General features: G+C 30.4%; 1 protein-coding gene across 1 annotated transcript; it reads right to left on the bottom strand.

Annotated features, from left to right (window-relative positions):
• Positions 1-3,561: 3,561 nt before the first annotated feature.
• Positions 3,562-19,229, bottom strand: LOC127735780 (calcium/calmodulin-dependent protein kinase type IV-like). Its single transcript, XM_052246095.1, has 12 exons — positions 19,080-19,229; positions 17,402-17,480; positions 16,485-16,547; positions 15,333-15,415; positions 14,428-14,500; positions 13,484-13,522; positions 12,322-12,373; positions 11,119-11,193; positions 10,702-10,777; positions 8,372-8,489; positions 7,529-7,687; positions 3,562-5,290 (listed from the first exon to the last, which is right to left on the bottom strand). The coding sequence occupies exons 1-12, from the start codon at positions 19,169-19,171 to the stop codon at positions 5,186-5,188; spliced, it is 1,014 nt and encodes a 337-aa protein (XP_052102055.1). The 5' UTR covers positions 19,172-19,229; the 3' UTR covers positions 3,562-5,185.
• Positions 19,230-22,298: the final 3,069 nt, after the last annotated feature.

The raw sequence follows: 22,298 nt of genomic DNA, 5'->3' as shown, positions 1-22,298 counted from the left end.
AACTAATATATACGTTAAAAAATACTTCAGAGGCAGTAATTTCGTTGGTTGAGCAGAACGTTGTCAGATTTATGTAAGCAAAGTTGACATTGGGGCCTGTATTTCAATCAGTTGGCAAAGAGTTATCAAGTAAATAAATTTTAATTAAAGCTAACAGACAAGTTAGATTTACTGTGGCATTAAGTATTTTTGAATTTAACCTGCATTGTTAAAATTCTTAACCAAAGTAGAAAATCTCTAAATTATATTTACATTTAACTCAGGAGTGTTGGCTCTTTTAAGCAGATCCATTAATACATCACAGTACTGGTAAATGTTGGAAACACTGATCTTATTATTCAAATTATTGCGATGTTAATATGTGGTGGGAAAATGAAAGATATGATGAAAATTGTGAATGTGAGAGCAAACTAACACAGAAAGCATGGCTGCAAAGTTAAAATCTATATATAGTGAACAGCCTTGAACAATGAATTAAATCTAATACAGAAAAATTACTGAAATAAACGTATGATAGGGACAAATACTTATAATTAGTATCATATAGCTCTTGCAAGGCCTAAACTAGAGGCTTACCCGAGATTATTACTTTTTGTTGCTTTGCATATAGGTGCTACTCTTTAATCTCAATCCCGTCTTAAAACAGGTTGGATTTTTGAAGGAAGGCTATTGCCAATATCAAATCAGAACCACAATCGTAAGACTTGTTTATTCTCATGATACTAAAAATTCACAAAAGGTTTCGCGGAACCATGTGTCTAACCAGTGATAGCTGCTGGCAATATAAATGTGAAATGCTAACTGCTAAAACTGAGTCTATTCATCTGTAAAATATGGAGAGAAAAATGTTATATCGAAAATGGTCTTTAGATGCTTTTCTTTGTCGTGTAGAAGCTTCTTTCCAAGTTTCATTATCCCACTAATCATAAAAATGAAAACTGAAAATTTCATCAAATTCTATGAAGGTTTGACAAAGGTATTGATTGATGCTTAAAAAAATAAAGCGATACTGGATACGTTTGCGTTAGCTACCAAAGTGCATTAATCAGTAAAATACAGAAAAAATAAAAACAAAATGTTTTCAGAATTTTTCTCTGTATACTGTATTCTGCTCATAAAAAACCGTCATTCCAAGAGAAAAATGAAGGTTTGACAAAGTTTTTGATATTTAAAAAAAAACAAAATAGGACAACTGTTGGAACCTTAATGATGACACCGCCACAACTATGCTGAAGGAATGTAGGGTCACTATGTCTGTTATGTGTCAAATTGTAGCATGCTCTACAAAAAAATTAGTATCGACACTGCCCCATCCCCCACGTTTTTATGATTAGTTTATTCATAATTCCTGAATAATTTAGTTCACGTTGGACTAATATTTATAAAATATGAAAATTGACAAACGTAAGCTTCAAAGTCAGACAAAATATTTGCTTAATATGTAAGTACCACTAACGCCTCTTGTAAGCTTCAGATGTGGACACTTTATATATATATGTTTACTCCAGCATTAATCTTGTGAAGCGTGAACACATTTTGCCTTGAAGAATCATTGAAGAGTAAATTCCAAAATCGACAAATAAGAAGTGTTCCATTTGGTAGACACAATTATTTCATCCGATTGCAACAAAACAAATGTAAAATTTTTTCAAGGAAGATACAAAGTTCAAATAACAGAAACAATTGGCTCTTTCAAATGAAAGTAGTGTGACCAAACTTAAGGCAATGGCCTATAGTCTTAAATAAAGCAGCTGTTTAAATTTAATAAGAAAACAAAACTTGCATGTGCTGTCAAATTGACAGCAAACATGGTTGTGGGTATTGTGAAGGTAATCATTGTTGAACTTAAAGAGAGGACAGGAAGTGTGTAAAGAATTTTCCTTTTGTCATCAGTAACAAAATATAAAAAAATTAAAAGAACTGGTCGAACAGTTCATAATCTATTGCACAGAAACAACATAAGTACCATTTTCCAGGACATAACATGTGAAAATCATCATTATCAAACCTTATATCTATTTTGTCATCAGTTACAACATAATAAAATTTGAAAAGCATTGTTTGAACATGTACAGTTCAATTATTGCACAGAAATGACATTAAGGGCCATTTTCCAATCAATCAATTGGACTACAACTCCAGAATATCAAATTTGAAAAGCAGTTTAACAGTTTTTAAGGTAACACAAGGAAACAGCTAGAGCTGCCCGTCCATCAGCACGCCATAAAAGACCCCAAATCAATAACTGGATTTTAATAGACAAAAACTGTTAACAACTAGTGAACTAGTGTTACCTATAGAATCTGATTTATGCATAATTATAGTTGACATTTAATTCAAAATACTTTTTTTTAGGTCTGACATGAATTCAGAGAAAAAATCCGTCTATAACATACAGTTCTCCCTAATCAAAATGTTTTAACATTACATATAATTCATGCAAAAGATACTTAATGTTATGTATTAAATTTATATTTAATTAGTTATCAAAGGTACCAGGATTATAATTTAATACGCCAGATGCGCATTTTGTCTACATAAGACTCATCAGTGACGCTCAGATCAAAATAGTTTTAAAGCCAAACAAGTACAAAGTTGAAAAGCATTGAGGACCCAAAATTCCAAAAAGTTGTAAAACACCATTGATTGATGTGTGTGTGCTTAATGTCCAGTGGCAAATTTTCAATGCATATTGAAAAAGATTTAAGATAAGGAAAGTTGTGTGTTCATCTTTTGTATACTTCAACCATTGTATCCAGATTATAGTTTGTGACTTTGAACTCCTTTCATCCACAACAGACTTTCGTATATGTTCATTTCTTGCATAGTGGAATTTGATTGATTTATTGTTGTTTTAATCATTACCAGCCCCCTGAGCTCTATCATGGTGGTCAGTTTTTATTGGCAGAGGAAGCAGGAAAACAAAAATCCTAGTGAATTAAGATTGGAATAAAAAGCACCTTAAAGAGAGCGTGGTACCACGAAATTGACAGCTTCAGTGTTGACTGGTAGTGATACCTGTAGATAAATTACTTCACTCGATCAACTCACCCTGCAATTTGAAGGGCTGTTAATTTTATGACATTGCACTGTTTTCATGCTATACCAATTCTGATTTAAATTTCCACCAAAACCTACCCTGTATGTCTCCTGTCACCTGCACACTGAAGTATAGAATTAAGATGGTTAAAGTTTGAAAATAGGTCATAATTCACTCAAAATCTTTCTGTAATCAGTATGGGAAATATTTTTATACATAAGATGAAATCAAAAGTAATTTTATCATTGCACTAAATATTTTGCCAGGATGATACGACAATGTCACTATTCTATTGAAAACTTGTTTCCATGGCATATTAAAGAGTATTCACTAATACTTTCCATAAGCAAAACTGCATACAGAAATAATTGTGTTTAAATTGTGTCATCAACAGTTTACTTGAAGTAACATCTTCCTGTGATACTGGATGGTCTATGCAAAGAACTATTCCACATCCTGTGTATTCAAAGTATTTTACACAGCATACATTGTAAAACAGTTATATTATCAATGAAATAAACTAGATAACAAATATTTATTCAGATAAAATATTACATTTTAGTTTTCTTGCCTACGTACTATAAATACAATAAAAAAACTGGAATGTACAAAATAAAGGAAGAAAAAAGATATCAAAACTATCACAGAAGCAACACATGTTTATACAAAATCAATTGTAAACATTAAATATTGTAAAAAAACTATGTAAAGGTAGATATGTACAAATATTACTGATTTTTTTTTGATCTACAATAATCCAACAGTCATCTATATAAATGATGGACTAAGATTCCTATCAGTCTTAAATTGCATACAAAGTATCACTTCTTTATAACAAATTATGTGTAAGAATATTTAACCTAAGTGCAAACAAACAAAAAAGATTTTTGGAGTATAAATGCCATAAAAGTATGCAATCTTCCAAAAAATGTATTACTGTAAAAGATTCAAAAAAGACATTTATGACACAGAAAACCAGTTTTGTTGCAACATAAATATTTCAAAGATTAAACTTTTTTTGGGACTCTTTACATAATGTGTGTAGAAACTTTCAACCCAGGAATGCTCTAAAATTAAGGACATCCCCCCAAAAACAAAACAAAAAATCTCATAAAATTCACACTTTAGGTGACAGCAGTGACCACCACCCATGGCAATACATTTTTTGGATCTACCATTGATTAATATTTAAAAAAAAATGTTTACATCAATTTTTTTTTGGGGCAAATAATTCTTTGTTATACAGATATTCCTTGTGAAATCGAGACACTAGTGTATAAGAACACTTCAACAATAATCCCTCCAAAGGCGATATGACAGTGCAGGTAAAAGAAGAAAAATGTCAAATCTGCAATTTACAAACAACATGTTCAATCAAAGTGGTTACAGAATTATAAATCTTGAAACTATTAAGGAAATATTGCAGAATAAACTTGCCATGATGAAATCATTTCATTAAATTTCCATTCATCTTACCATATTATAATCAGGTAACCATATTAGGACATCATAACATGTCCTTTAATTTAAGCAAAATTAACACCTTTGCTGATATTTGTGACTGTCAATTGCAGTCAGTTATTACAAATGGACAGATCATACATATTTAACAGCTTCTTATTAATTATATATAAAATTTATAACTTAAGATCTTCAAATTCTATCCTTTCACAAAAGGACAAGTCGAAAATATACAAATGGAGCATAGGTCAATCTTGAAGATCCATATTTGATATCAAATTCACTATTTCTTTTGAGTGCATATCAAACTTAATTTTAGACATCGTGTAACAGAATAAAAAATATTGAAAATCTCTATTTCAGAATCTTACAATATTCTGGATAATTTAAAAAAAAACCATGCACCAAAATTTGATTTTTTACAAAATGGATAATCAGTTAATAGTGTAACATTACTTTTCTTTGATGCAAGAACAATAAATTAAACCAAAGTCCTTCATATTGTCTAAAACAGATTAAACAAATAGTTTTCTCCCTCTTGATATTACACTGACAGATAATTGATCAAATATCACACTTATAAATTCTTTTGAATTGGACGGAGTCAACAGTTTCCATGATATGATGATTGCAAACCAGTGTGAAGTATTCAATGTGTTAATATCACAGTCTGTAAAAATATATCTACATTTCCATAGGCACCGATTGTTGCGATACATCACTGATTGATCCGAGGAGTTCTTGTACACGGCCGACTCGAGCAGCTAATAACGTTGCATCCATTGTTGCCTACAACAACAAAAAATTGTAAGCAAAAGAATCTGATTCCATAAAGCATACATTTTTACTTTCTGATGCCAGTTTATAATCATACAACAAGATTTGGAGTCCAATTTTTTATATTCTGTTAGATACTATGTAATAGTTTAAAACAGATATTTATACAAAACAGGAACATAAAAGAATTATCATTCAAATACTATGAAATTCAATTTAAAGTCAATGGTTTATAAAATTCTAGTGTGTATAAATTTAGGTCAAGTTCAACTCCAAAATACAGGAAAATACATTTTTGCATTTGCCAGATTTTACATGAGATTTTTTCTTTTTATATAAAAAGGAAGCTTCAGTCCAAGTGTTATGAAGTTCTATACAGATGTAATGACTTCAAGAAGAAGTATCTGGGCAATTGTCATAAAATTCTACATATGCTTAAAACTGTATTCAAGCTGTTGAAATCATTAATATTAGACTTAACTATTTGACAATCACAATGCAAACAACCATGGCATTTAAGGATAAGATCCCAGTGTATTGCCTTATTGATACCCTTTGCAACTTTTATCTCAGGTATAACAAAAAAGAAAAAAAGAGTAAATAATTATCACCATTAAAACTAGATACATTATGTTTTCAACAGATAAAGAAGAGTTTAGTTACATATTGAATGACAAATACTAAACAGCTATACATTAACTATTTATCTAAAAGGGTCAATCATTGCAAATCTGACTTTTCCAATTATACTAGTTTTATATAGTTAATTTTTCCCCATTGATCATTACTATCAACTCAAAATTAAAATAAGGATAAGTATTAAACCAAAAGTCATCAGTGTACCAAATTCAGTGTCATATAAAGCAATAGGAAAACAACAGTGGTAGTGTCAGACTCAAAACTTGTTAAAGGAAGACTTTTAAAAATAAAACTAAGTGTATTAGGAGTTTGACTGCAAGTTTTAGAATTCATACCTTCGTCCTAAAGAAAAAAATAAAGCAAAAGATGAAATTTTTCTTCATTCATGATATTTTTCTTAAAATGCTTACTGGAAATTGGATATGATAAAAATACAGACAAGTTTTTGAAAGTTTTACTGCCCTGAGACTCTGGTTGAGATAAGCTTTATGCAATTCATCAAAATTTTATATGTTTTAAAATTTATTTTTTCATGAACTCCTGTAATATCCTGCATATGTTAATTGGAACAAGAACATAATTCCAACTCTGCAATTCTTAAATTGTATGCATGCAACTCTATAATTTTGATATTCCAACTTTGCAACTCTTAATTTGTAACAGTGCAACTTGACAATTGAATGTCTGAGAATTGCAACTCCAACTTTGCAACTCTGCAACTATGTTAATCAAAATTCTAGTTTTGATTTTCAGTACTTGCTACATGGTACATTTGTGATATGTACTTTTGTAATTTGTTATTTTGTAAATTTGTGATATGTATATTTGTATTTCGAAATTTGTAATATGTCAATTGGCATCTTGCATTTATGGTATCTGAAAAGTGTATTCTTCAGTTGTAGAATATATACCATATAGCAAGTATTGAAAATCAAAATTAGAATTATGAATTACATATTTGCATAGTTGCAATTCTCAGACATTCAACTGTCGATTTAAAAAAAAAAGATCAACAATGAATCCAGCTTATGGAGGTTAAATAGGAGATAACAGTAGTTAATTGATGTTCAAATTTCTAAAAAGATACAAAAGCTGAGAGAATTGCATGAACTCCTAACTGAATAAGACTGGGTGTAACTCTTGTTATGTTTGCAATGAAAATCCAGACATTGTCAGAATGTCACTATGACAAATAGGACACAATCAGTATATTTACAGATCAGCCAAACAATAAAATATACTTATAAAGTTAGGTTCCAATTAGCTGCACTGCATGTGGGTTAGCTGTATAAGCTTTTCAAAACTTCCTGTCCAACACAAGAGGATCCTCATTGAATTATTTCTACAATTTTTGGCTAAAATGTCTGGCCAAACTAGTTTGTAAATAGTTTTCAATAAGTAATTGTTTACCATGATTGAGTGATATTATACAACTCCTCACTAAATAGTTAATGAATAGGTTTCAAAATTAGTATAGGTGGCACAACAAGGGGCTAAAGGATTTTTTTACCTTTTTAAACGTCATTTTTTGGCGTTTACATCTGTAATGTATTAGTTATCTATTAGTGTAATTCCCTTATTTCTGCATCTCTAATTATGCCCAATATTTACCCTCATCTTTCTGGCTGCATTGAATTCTTTGATCTTATTCTGAGCTTCCGCCATATGTTCATTCTTAGCTGCCGACCCTTTAACCCATGGATGTTGTAATGCTTGATCTGCTGTTATTCTTTTCTTAGGATCAAGTTGTAGCATTTTACTTATTAAATCCTGTATAAAAATATGGAGAATTTGACATGTTATGTTAAAATTGTGCACCCTTCAACATAATTACATTTGCATAATAAGTTTCTAAGTCTACAAACCTCTGAACCTTAATTATACTTAAAATGATTTTTCAATAACAAAAAATACCTTTAATTCAATAAATTACCTTCTACTCTTACTATTTTACACTTTCTTTATAAGTTTTAGACTTTAGGGGTTACTAAGCCTCTCATCATATTTTGTCTATTTATATATTTGAAAGAAAAAAGTGTTAATTGCAATGCTTCTCAAGAGTGGTCACTCATACAATCCATTTGATTAAAAATTTGTATCTTCATTTGATTATTTGTTTCTGACCAGGACTGTCACAAAATAGCAGAATTGGATCTAAAAGGTTAATCTTTCAAACTAATTGATAGTCTTAGGAAAAACAAGTAATCAGCAAATAAACAATTTCAAAATGCCAATTAAAGGAAAGAATGGTGCAAGTTAAGTAACAGTGTAATTATTACTATAAATTCAGAAAATTTTGGGATATTTTAATCATTTCACAATAAATGAAAATCCTCAATTAAATTTTGATACATTTTTTTGGAGTATTAGTTGTAAGCAGCATTACCTAAATGCACAATATGATTATCTCACTTATTTGTCTATTGTTTCTGAATTTACAATGTGATATCTAACCTTAGCATTCCATGAAATACTGTCCCAGAATGGGGAATCAAAATGGTAATCTCCTTTCAATATTCTTTTATATACTTCTCTTTCTGATTCTTCATAAAATGGTTCATATCCACATAACCTGAAAAGGAGAGTTAAAAAAAAATTTCAAATTATACTTGAAAACCTGAATGAGACAATTCTTATCCTTGAAAAACGATGCAACACTTTAAAAACACTACGGGTTGAAAGCATTTTTTTCTGGATTTACCAGCACCAGGAACACATCCTCACCAGGAGCGTTTGACATAGAAGCTGCACTGTATAGGTGGATATAAAGGTCTTCAATCTTCGCTTCAATTAGTAGTTTTGTTTATTTGATATAGAAGAACGGCTTAAGTGTCATGAAGTTGTCAAAATCTTCTTTTTTTTTAAGGTCCAACCAACATTTGTTGTTGCAACATATTTTCCTATAACACATTTTGTTTTGTGTCTCCTGTATGTTTAGTCTCAATTGTAATTGACAAACAAATTATTAAATATATTTGTAAGCTTTCAAAAGGCTGAGGAAACACACATATATAGGACATGTATGATGTTTAGAGAACTGTGAAATCAGGATCTAAACCCTGTTGTATAGCATTTTATTTAAAAAGTTAACATTATAATGAACATGTGTACTAAGTTCTCAGTTGATGTGATTACAACTTCATGTTAAACAACCATAACCAAAAACTTTAACCTGAGAATTCACTGATTTCTCATTTTCGCATTTCCATGGACATGAACCTAGATATCAGGGTCAAAACAGTAATTTGGTATATAATTTTAAAAGTTCACACCATACATAATGTGTACTAAATTTCAAGTTGATGTGACCACAACTTCATGGTAAACAACCTTAACTTATAACGGGACAGACAGACAGATGTACACACCAGAAAACATATACTTCTACTATTACAGACGGGGTATAAAAGTTGCAAAAGCATCATAGATGCATATTCTGAGTTGTGATCTTTATTTGATCTGCAGCAGAAGAAACAGATTTTTATGTAGAGTACATCAAAGACTTTTTAATAAAAGCTGGACATGCAGGTCAAAAGATTACATTTGGAAACAAAACTTTTGCTAAATTTCAGTCTATAAATAGCTGCAGTGACTTTTATCTTTTACCTTTAAGGGGCACTAGCTACGAGATAAATAAAAAAATCTAATATATGACTTTTTTTGTTCAATCATTTATGAAAGTGAAATAGTGAAATAATTATTTGCTTTTAGCCGCCAGTATGGTTCAATTTTGTCAAAATAAGCTAAGAAACATCGATGATGAATTATTCACTTGGAAGTGAATAATTCGACCTCATTGAATCTGTATTCATGTGAACTTCAATTTAACCCCTTAGCTAGAGATGGATAACACGTGAATTGTATGTGTAAAGTTATTTAAAGGAAAAGAATGTCAACATTGAAAGTGAAACAAAGGTAAATCATTTGATTGACTGATCCAATCCACAAAAAATCATTCTTATACAGGTAAAACAGATGATAAACATATATTTTTAATCTATAATATGAAATTAAACAGACCTAGACAAATCCAATAGCATGAGTTCGCTTAATCTATTTATATCTTTATTTATGTTTACATTGCTTATATGGTCATCAGATGACTTTGGAGGTCAACTCGATAGTTAATTAGATGGCGTCTAGACTAAAATACACACAAAACGAAGCTACATGTTATCATGCCCATGTCCTGTTAACTGTTTATTTTAGACTTGTAATAGTTTGGATAAATGTTTTACATTGTTATAAATCAAATATGAGAATTTGAGTCAAATCGGTGAACATGAATTTGACAGCTAGTGTCCCTTTAAGAACCAAAAATCAGTGTCATCCAAATCAAAAGCCACATTTTCACACTAAGTTTGGTTTAAGTTGTACATGTGGTTCAAAAGATAATATTCATCTATCAATAGCTGCTATGACATTGACCTTTGACCTATTGACCCGAATAGGGGTCGTCAAACCAACTTTGGTAAAGTTGAACATGTGTTTCAACAGATAATGTCATGAAACCAAAATTTTGCAAACATTTTAGTCTATTTACTTTTACTGTGATCATGACCTTTGACCCAAAGGTCTTCATCTTACCATGTGGAATTACAAGTTTGGTAAAGATACTCCAACTGGCAAAAATTAATTGGTCCTGAAACCTATTGACAACTGAATATTTTTATGGCATTCATATTATAACCTGAGTCTGATTAAGTTGCTACTCAGCAAATAAAATCATAAGAAAAAAGAAAGTGTCATTCATATTTCTTTAACAAAAATAATATGTAACTTACAAGATATATGTAATAACTCCACAACTCCAAATATCTACTGCTGGTGTGTATTTCTTTCCTGCCAATACTTCTGGTGCTGAAATTTTATGAACTAATGTTTAAATCTAAAATCTTTATCAGAACATATATATTACCATAAATGAATAGATACATATTTATTTATGTAATAATGTTTCATAGATATCCTGTCTACTGAAAATTAGTATGTAAAGAAGGAACTTCCTTTTTCTTATGCTACATAAAAGCTCAATATTCTCCTTTATCTCCTTATGGAAAGATTTTACGCTTGTTAGGAATGGCAAAATGCAATATTTTCCTATTATGCAAATGAAATGAATAGTAATGGTTAAAAAAAGTTTCTCAGGAAAAAACTGGTTGTGTAATGAAAAGTTTCATACTCCTGTGAACAGTACATACCACAGTAACCTGGGGTTCCACAAACTGTATTCATCTGTACTTCATGGTCCAATATTTTAGATAATCCAAAGTCAGCTGTAAATTTTAAATTTAATACAAAATAATTTTTAATGCATGAAAAATAAAATATAATCATTGAAATTCATAGCAATTAAATAAAACATTAGTGTCCCAGCAATAAAACGGTTAAAATTTTATATATATATATTTATTAAACAAGAATACCAGTAAGTGTCCATAGGGCACTATGCTCCTCATGCACTAACCATTCCTTGTTCAGTCAAAGAGAAATTGTGTGCTAAACTTTTTAGTTAATGTGCCCACAACTTAATGGTTAACTCTCTTAAACCAAAACTTTAACCTCTCTTAAACCAAAACTTTAACTTCTCTTAAACCAAAACTTTGACCTCTCTTAAACCAAAACTTTGACATCTCTTAAACCAAAACTTTAACCTCTCTTAAACCAAAACTTTGACCTCTCTTAAACCAAAACTTTGACATCTCTTAAACCAAAACTTTAACCTCTCTTAAACCAAAACTTTGACATCTCTTAAACCAAAACTTTAATCTCTCTTAAACCAAAACTTTGACATCTCTTAAACCAAAACTTTAACCTCTTTTAAACCAAAACTTTAACCTCTTAAACCAAAACTTTGACCTGCTCAAGCTCGGATAGGTATACCAGAAATCTTGGTCAAAACCTAATTTGACATATATCTTAATAATTTCACATCATAATAAATATGTGATCCTAGTTACAAGTTTATGTGACCACAACTAAATGGTAAACTTGAGTCAAAGCTTTATCCTGATTACATGTAGAAAAATCAAACAGACACATAGACATGAAAACATCACAACCCCTACTTTCTTAGAAGGGGCACAAATATTGCATCCCAGGTAATTTTCAAGCTAAAAAATTATTTCTGAACCTATCCTGAACTTTGAAATTAAAATTAAAACAGTAACAAGATTACTTTGGTTGCGTTCTAAACATACCCCCAATTCAAAGTATTGGAGAACAGAAAGCATGAGTCTGACAGACCAAGAAAATTCTTAAACATAACAACTCATTATGTCAAACTGCTGACTAAATATGAAGTCATTTGTTCAGTAGTACCTAAGAAAAGTGTGACAGAAATATTTGTTGGACAAACAGACAGACAAGACAGATGGACAAGGTGAAGGCAATATTTTACATACCAACTTTGAGAGCTGAGTCTTCTCTGAGATCTTCATATAATAAATTTTCAGGCTGAAAAAGACAGTTAATTACCAATCAGTCTTAATTATGAATGATCCTTATCACCAGAAAATGTATTGTATTTTATATTACACACATGATATAGCAGGGGTTAGCAAAGTTGAAAAAGACATGTCAACTTTCACCAAAAATTTAAGTTGTTAGTTAATGTACTTATTGAACAATAAAAGTAACCAAAATAAATCCTGAAAAAACATTTATTTTGTTAGTTTTTATTTATAGTTCCAAGGGTGGTCATGATCTCATTTCTTTTTCAAACCCTAAATACTTTGCTTCATTTGAATGAATTTGATTCTTCTATTTTCATTAATTGAAGAAATAAATTAAATGTACCATAGATACAGTATAAAGCATCTGAAGCTACAAAAATAAACTTTCTATTTCCATTGTGTTATTTTTTTTTCAAATTTGTTTAGCATTGTTGGGGTTTTTATAGCTTACTGTATGGTACAGGTTTTGCTCATTGTTGAAGGTTTCAATTTGGACTCTGCATAGTTGTCTCATTGGCAATCATATCACATCTCCTGACTTATATATTTCTATTCAGAGCAATTTCATATAACGAAAGAAATACAAGCGTTGGTAAATAATGAATAAAATGCACAGAACCTGTGTAAAATACAAACTTATTCTGGCATGAAATCATTCCAACAATACAAGACAAACTGCCACAACATAATAAGGTCTTAACTATATTATATTTAGATACTTATGTGTAGAAACAAAGTAACAAAGTTGGGTTAAGTTTTAACAAAAAGGAGAATATGTGATTTTTTTCACTCACTCTGTGATAAAGTCAGAACTGTTTAAACTGGAAATAATGTGTACAGTTGCATTAAACTGAAACTTTTTAAAAAAAATGTTATAATTTCATTGCTTGCCACACAATATCAGAAAAAATCTTATTGATCTAAAATTTACAGGTTCAAAATCAAGATTTCAGTACTTTTTTATGGTACATGTATGAAACAACATTTTTTCACCACTTTTTATAAAAAAACAAAATTTTTTTTTTGCTGTGAAACATCAGATAAGATAAAAGATCAAATTCTTGATTCTAATATCTAAGGTTCCTTCCATCAATCACCTGTGTCTTCTTACCTTTAAATCTCTGTGCACCACTCCATTCTGATGAAGATACTGAAAAAGACAATGTTATAAATGTTAGTAGGTGAATAAGCTAAATATCAAACATCAAAAATTAAACACCTGCAAATTTCCTACAATTTTGTTTGTTTTTTTCTGAATTTTGACCACAATGAAAAGTATGCACAAGATGATTCAGTAGAAATAACTCTTGCCCATGATTTTTCACGTTAAATTGCACAAATTGTGCTGGATTCAAACTAAAATACCTCTCTGTATACACATTAGATAGTTGACAGGATCATTAATAAGTGTGTGATCACATCTACAAAGATGACTTTTAACAAAACCATATTACACACGACGTTTCTTAATAATGAAAAAAGGCTAAAAAGAACAATTCAGTTGTTAAATTCCACTGCTCTACGATGGCTACATAAATGCCTGATTGCCTATCCCAGTCGATGAAAAATCAACCAACCAGAATTAACCATTGATTTACCTATCTCGATAAAATTGAGCGGCAAACTGATTGGCTTTCTCTCCGAGGACCCAATAAAAAATTCAGTTGTATCATGTTTGAATTAAATAGAGTTCAGGTGCTTGCAAGTAGGAGAGATCAATTATGAAGGCACATAAATAATTTTTATGTGTTAGGGCTATTCTTTTATAATTTAATTTTGGATGTAACACGTCTTCTGATTGGCTGACGTTGTTTTGTTTATCAGCCCATAGACATAATTTTGTCTACTTTTTCATGGTTTACTCCGGTTTAAATGAAATTTAGAATTAAATTATAAGAAATGACTAATATTTTTTCTGTCTATTCGAAATAACATAAAAAATGTGGTGTACACTTTAAAATAACCCGCTACGCGGGTTATTCAGTGTGCACCACATTTTTTATGTTATTTCAAATAGACAGAAAAAATATTGCAGTCATTCCTTTGATATCTTACCTGTACAGCAATAAGTGTCTGTTTTACAGCAGCAGCTGCATCTTTCTCAGAGTAAAATCCTCTTGTTACTATCCTAAAAACATACTCAAATATGTTAGCAATCAATCCTCAGTCACTATCCTATAAACATACTCAAATATGTTAACAATCAATCCTCAGTCACAATCCTAAAAACATACTTAAATATGTTAACAATCAATCCTCAGTCACTATCCTAAAAACATACTCAAATATGTTAACAATCAATTCTCAGTCACTATCCTAAAAACATACTCAAATATGTTAACAATCAATCCTCAGTCACTATCCTAAAAATACTCAAATATGCTAACAAATATCTGATTTCTATTGCATATATATCAGTTAATTATATAAAATAGAGTATGTTTTATACATAGAGAATATGGATAAATGAAGTCTCTCAATCTATTGATCACCTAGGTCTATGGCCCAATCAACAATGGTTAACCTTAAACAATACTAGTCAAATTATTCAATCTGGGAGGGCAATCATCATGCAGCAATAAAAACCTTTCTCAAAAATGAAAGTACTCTTTAGGTCAAAGGATCAGTGAATAAACATTTTTTTAAATTAAAATATTTGTCAATGACATATAATCACTCTTAAGAACTACAACAATTATGTTCATCATATTTATTAAAAGTATTTTAATCAAATTCAAATTATGCTTTAGAAATTACTATTTATAAATTTCAAAAGCTAGAAATAAGGTCTCATCATAGATGCTTTGTATCAAAATGCAAATAAAATTCAACTCTTTTTTATCCCAAACTTGCAAATTTTTTCGATACTGAAGTACATGCACTCATGATCAGTATATGATATATTTTAACCAGTCTTTTTCATTTTACACCTATGGTTAAACTAATCTGGCTTCCAATACCTGTCAAACAGTTCACCTCCTTTCACTAGCTCTAACACCAGATATATGTGCTGGGGTGTTTCATATATTTCTTTAAGTCTAATCTAAAATGCAAATAACATATAAATTATAGAAAATATATATCACATACTTGGATCAAAGGAATTGAGGTAACCAGTGTTCATCTCTTTGAATATATCATTGATTCCTCATTCAACTGATGTAGAAGTGTACAGAATGTACTGTTAGTTAATTCATGTTTGTAATTTTTTTTTATTTCGATGAAAACAAAATGTGTGATTCGTCTTGTCATCTCCAAAAAAATATAAGCAGAAATGGCTAGGTCAATGTTTTTGGTATGGGAAACATCAAAAATCACTCAAATCAAAAATTAAAATAGCAGGTGCACAACTTCACGTCCTGTAGAAGAAATTGTGCTGTTTTAGCAGAAATTGATTCAATCATTTTTCACGAATTACGGATTAACATAAAGTGTGGTGCCAACACAATGCAGAATCAATCTAAAGGATAGAAGTGATCCCTAAAAAGTATATGTCCCTATAGCTTTGATGTCAGGTAAGACAAAAAAAGTAATATCTTATTGCACTTATGTTCTAATTTCAAAATCATGTGTTAATTTTGTTAGTCTCTATTGGATAATTTATAAGCAACAGAAAAGCATTTTGACGATGCATACAAGCACATTGAACAAAAGTGTTGACAGAGACCTGTAATTGGGATACACATCAGTTTTCTACATATGCATGTAGCCTGGGTTTAATGGCAAAGGGGCACAATTTTAAAATGAAGGGCAACTTAGGAGAGGTTTCATGTTTTAAAAGGACAACTTGATCATGTTCATAGATAATAAATTGAAAAAATTGAATATATAAACATATTTTTGGTGGAATTATAGTATTTTGGGGTTGGAAAAGCTCTTTCCATTTTTAGCATTAAAAAGCAGATATCTTTCTTCAGAAAACAAAATTGCTCATGGCAGGGCTTTAAGGTCATTAGCTAGGACAATGAATATTATCTATTGGTCCATTTCATATGTACAATGAAAGCAAGCAATGCAATCACCAATATTTTACTTTTGAACAAAGCATTGATAGAAGTGAGTTGCAAGAAATTTTAAAGAATTTGTCACAATGTCATTAAATGTTTACATACCACATTTGGATGATTTAATTTCAACAAAACACCAATTTCTGTATTGATTACTTTGAAGTCAACCTATAATTATAAATTTCAATACATTAAGAATATTTGATATACATGTAAGGTATAGAAATAAAACTCATCAAAGATACCTGGCTTATATTTGTATACGCCAGACTCACGTTTCTTCTACAAAAAAGTGTTCTTCAACTTTGTACTTTATTTGGCCTTTTAACTTTTTTTAATCTTGACCTCAATTTTGTAATCAATAACAACATAATTTAAAAATGTTAAAAGCATTGGACAAACAGTTCACAAGTTATTGCACAGAAATGACATAACTATAAGAATAAGGAGATGTGGTATGATCGCATATGAGACAAAAATCCACCAAAGTTCAAATGAAGTGGATGTAAGCAATGTCCATTTTCCAATCAATCAAAGTTACTAAAAGACCATAATTCCAGAAAGGCAAAAGTGAAAATTATCAACACTGTACTTTACCTCAATTTTTCTATCAGTAACAACATATAAACATTTGAAGAGTATTGGTTGAATGGTTCATATGTCCACCCACTGTACAACCTCAAATTAAAAACTGGAGCTCTATCTGAAAACCCAGTTATTAAATAACTTAAAATTTTATAATTCCTTATAGTATGGATTTTCTTGCTGTGTTGAAGACCCATTGGTGGCCTTGGGCTATTTTCTGTTCTTTGGTCGGGTTGTTGTCTCTTTGACACATTCCCCGTTTCCATTCTCAATTTTACATTTTTGTATTCAAAACTTTTTTTAAAACATACAAATGTATTAATCCTAAATGCATACACACTTTCAACCAAATGAAACTTATTGAGCCCATATAACTCACTACACATACATTGTAATTATAATCATCAAACCTTTGTACAATCTTCTGTTTTACTTACCCGTTTATTTATTATTTTGACAGCCCAAGCCTTACTTGTTCCTTTATCATTACACTTGTGCACTACAGAAGTAGCTCCTCTGAAAACATATAAAATTGGAATGAATGCACTATATATGTACAATGTACATGTACACATGTGTGTTCTTAATCAGTCAATTCAAAAATATCTTGTTACATGTATTGAAGTGCCTATAATTATGTCTACCATCTCTTTATTCTTTTCACCATGCATATGTTAGCAAATATGCAGAAATTCTTGGAAGTAGTTTCATTTTCACAGTTATTTCAAACAGTTAGACCTCTCCAAGTAGAATATACTAGTAGCAACTTCATTTATTTTATTTATAAGCTTGCAGCAAGCTTATAAATAAAATGGAAGGTCAGATATCAATGTAAGTCTGAATATTACAACCTGGATATCTACCATCTAAGATTGTCATGTTGTACAAAACACAGCTTTATCAATTGAATGGAACAGAAAAGATATCGTACATCAACGTAACATGTACATGTCGTACATACATGTATACATGTTTATTACTTCAGGACATTACAAAAAAAAAATTTAAGACCATGCGCCAGATAATGAGGGCAACTCATAACAGTCAAGCAAACATGTTAAAGGTAATCAAAAGAACTGTTCATTAGACATTTCCATTGCTATGAGTTAAATCTGACTGCTTAAGATATGGATTTTTAATACAAGTTTACAAATTAATTGGGTCTAGTTTGATACAATTAACAGCTAGCAGCTCAAATGGATATTTCAACTATTGTAATTGTTGTCATTTATCAAATTATCCATGTGAAGTTATTGTATAACTTCTCACAAGGTTATTAGGTATCAGATCGTCAATCTCCTTTGAAGTCAATATTCATCTATGGAAAAGGTCAACAGTCAATCATTTCTACACAAGAAAAGATCTTGCTGCATGATAAAATACATAAATGCAAAAATCATGCTAATAAAAAGAAAAAAAAGCTTATAATCTCATAAACAATAAGAAAAATAGAAGAGATATGACACTATTTCTACAGAAAAAAAAACATGTATGCAAAAAACAACAGAGGCTATTGAAATGATTTAGATCACAGTCGCCTGAAGATTTCATAATTAGCAAAAAAATGGGGGAAATAAAATATTTTTAGCAGTAAAAATATTTTATTTCCCCCATTTTTTCGCTATAATTATGAAATCTTCAGGCTACTGTGTTTAGATGTATAACAGTCTCACACTTAATCATGTAAAACAACCATGGAGATTTTCAAAAGTTGTCAGACTTGTATAAATTGTCTATATCCCATTAATTGGAAACCAGATATTGTAATCCTATTAAATGGAAGTTTTCAGTTGTTCCCATACTGGAAATATATGAAATATTAGCCATTTCACTTTAAAATCAAGTTGGAACTAGAAAAATAATTCCAATGTCCCCCTTTTCCTCTGTCATCACGATCATTGACAACAGTTTATACATTCGGATAAAAAGTTATCGTTGGTCATACTTATAGGTTTTTTTCATGAACATGTCGGAGTTTATAGCTTAGTTTACCACAAAAACACAAAATTGAGGGCAAAAATATTTATCAAGCCTTCAAGGGAGGTAATCGTTAGATGTAAATAATGCGGTAACTAACGTTCTTCACGGGCACCTTGTATCCGTTAGAAAACATACTTCCCCAATTCTGTCAGGATTTCATATTTTTCCTCGAACGATACTTCTTTAATACTTTCTGGTATCCAATATTCTTGTTTTTTTTCTGGCATCTTGATCAGAATTTCAGAAAGCTTCCTTCTGTTGCGATGCTATCAACAAGATAATCACGTGGATACTAAACAAGTTCCGAATGGAAAAAGAAAAAATCGCGGGAAATATAAAATGTGTAAAAGTGCTAAAAAGGACGTATTAAATAGTCATTGTTGAAGGTCGTACGGTGGCCTATAATTGCTTAAATCCAAGACATTTGGACTCTTAAGATAGTTGTCTCATTGGCAATCATACCACATCTTCGTATTTTATACTCAACGGGGAGTTTTGCAATGTGTTTAAATAACTTGGACCAAAATATCGTCCTCCAGCTAAAAAAGATTGAAAACAGTGTCGTCAGGTCACAAAAGACGATCTTTCCTCGTATTGTAAAAATTGGTGTAAACGGGAAAAATCTGATAAAAAAATCTCTTGATTCTTATTTAAATAAATGTATGAATGTTGTGGATATTCGAATATCACATTTTGAAAATGATCAGAAATAAATAAAAGAGTACATAATACGCCTATTTCTAGAATAAGAAATAAACTTCAAGAACTTTCAGTTTTCTATTGTTGTTATAAGGCATTTTTTTTAAATTTTCAAACAGGATAACAAATCAAAGAAAGCCAGACAATGCTGTGGTCAAAAGAAAAATTACAAAACTTGATACTTTTGCTTTAAATAATACTATATATTTCATTATAAATAAATTTAGATATATACTATTCCTTGATAAACCAGACACATATAATTATTGTATTAATACTGATCGTACCTTAGGTATCATGCCTAAACATTCTGCTTTCTATTACCAATATGCTACATTGTAGTGCTTCATATGTATTACATTTAATTTATGTCTTCGTTTTATAAAAAGCCTATTGTCATGAACATGATGCATGAAATATTTGCCACTGGACGTTAAGCAATCAACAGTCAATCAATCAATTTAAAAAGCCGACTCCAATGATAGCTTATTTATCTAATTTATTATTTACAATTATATACACCAGTCCACAAATATGCACGGTACACAGATTTTTATTTCTTACTAATCTCCACTTATTTTCTTTTAATTTTTGTGTTCTTTCTCCTATTCACACGAGTTTTTAAATAAACACCGGTACAATAACATAAATTTTATGTTATTGCACCGGCTAGTTAACTTTCGTGTTTATTGCCGAAGTTTACCAAACGTGACCTATATATATCATGAAAGAAATCAACACAGAACGTGAAAAAATAAGTGAAATGATAGACATGCAATAGAGCGATGTTTAATTTTTGTATTTTTCCCATGCGTTTTTCATTTGTTAATTGTATTTTGTCATAACAGTTGTTAAATGATTTGGTGTATTAACATATTTCATCTTTCAGAATCAATTAACACTATCTAGCTTCCACGTTTGCTAACCTTTTATTTCATCACGGTTTTCAAGGCCCTCGCACTTAAAGCAGAGCTACATGATATGCGATTACCGAATTACAAACGAGAGGTCTCGTGATTATTGTCACTGCATACGAAAAAGTCATCGGCCAATTTGAGAACGGTCTGGAGATTTTCACTGATAAGATAAAGGATTTTCTTTTAAAAGAAAGTCCACGTACACGTGTTTTATATAAACTTGGCCATTGAAGTATATAAAATATAATCCTTTTTATCCAGTAAATATTTTCACGCCGTATATAGTTTATCCGTAGCCTGACTGATAAAAAAAAATAAAGGCACTGGCTACGGTTACATTGAAATGTAACAATAATAAAAAAGTTATTGTTACATTGGAGACTAATTGCCGGAATGCAGGGTTGGGTAAGGAACCGATTAATTACGAATGTAACAATAATATTTGTGTCTACGGTTAAATTGTGTTATTGTTACATTAATGCACTTCAATGTACGCAAGATTTATTAAACTTAAACCTTCTATTGATGTGTTGCTTAATTCTTCGAAAAGGAATAATCTTATATTATAATTATTATTATTATTATTATTATTATTATTATTATTATTATTATTATTATTATTATTATTATTATTATTATTATTCAACAAATGGTGTTTAAATAGTTTTAAGTATTAAATGTTTTGAAGAAGGTAAATAACTTGATTACAAAAATTTGGGACAGTGAATATTGAGGCAAGCTGAAAAATAAATAATAAACAAGAGTAAAAAAAATTATTATTTTCATGGCACTATTTATTAATACTTGATGAACTGTTCAATAGAGCATGTACCAATAAGAACGAAATTACGATCACAAAATATCTGGACTCTGGAAATGAAAACACTGTTTCCACCTGTTTCAACCTGTCCGAAAATGTTTTATTGATTTTTTTTCAGCCATGCTAAGTTGAATATTGAAATTGGAGGTAAACATAACATCAGAAATGGACGGCAATGAAATTATATTAAAAGACAACATGAAACAACCTCACATGTTTCCAACAAAAATATTGGACGAAAATATAAACATCGCAATTAAGAGTATAAAAATATTTTTCACCTGAAGCATGGCAGACATTGAAAGTTTCTTTAACTTCAAAAAGGGAAAGTGCAGAATGGAATTGTACAGTATGCAATACAGACGTGCACATTGCTGCATCACTCCTTTGTGATGGCTGCTTAATTAGAGTGGTTTCACCAAAAATGCGTCGGACTGAAACATGCTCCCAAAACAACATTACTGGATTTGTCGAAACTGCCATTGAAAATAAAAAAGGATTAAGGAAAAAAATGAGGGTGAAACAAACTGTCCTGTCCCCCAAGTACTTGTGCCTGGAATCCACAAAAATGTCATGGCAAACAATGCACGGGAAACCGACAACGACAAATTTGGATTCCAAACTAGTACCACTATTTGCCCAGATTTATTCCTAGTAAAGGAATACCAAAAATACTAAGATAAAGGATCTCAGAAAGGAAAGTACGGTCGTTCGAAAGTATGAACGTCCCAATTTTGATTTATAAAATCACAGCGGCTTACTTGAATTAACTTCCACCAAATCATTAGAGTAGGGACAATAAGGCCCTTGTTTGGCCCAAATATAAATGCAATTTTAAAAGTTATCATACATATTATTAAATTTGTCCGAACTGGACTAAGGTACAAGGTATTCAGAAAATATAAACAAAGTTCACAT

The sequence above is a fragment of the Mytilus californianus genome, unplaced genomic scaffold, assembly GCF_021869535.1.
Source record: "Mytilus californianus isolate M0D057914Y unplaced genomic scaffold, xbMytCali1.0.p SCAF_3, whole genome shotgun sequence".
NCBI lineage: Eukaryota > Metazoa > Mollusca > Bivalvia > Mytilida > Mytilidae > Mytilus > Mytilus californianus.
Note: the sequence above shows the minus strand (reverse complement) of the source record. Positions and strands in the feature narration are given on the sequence as shown.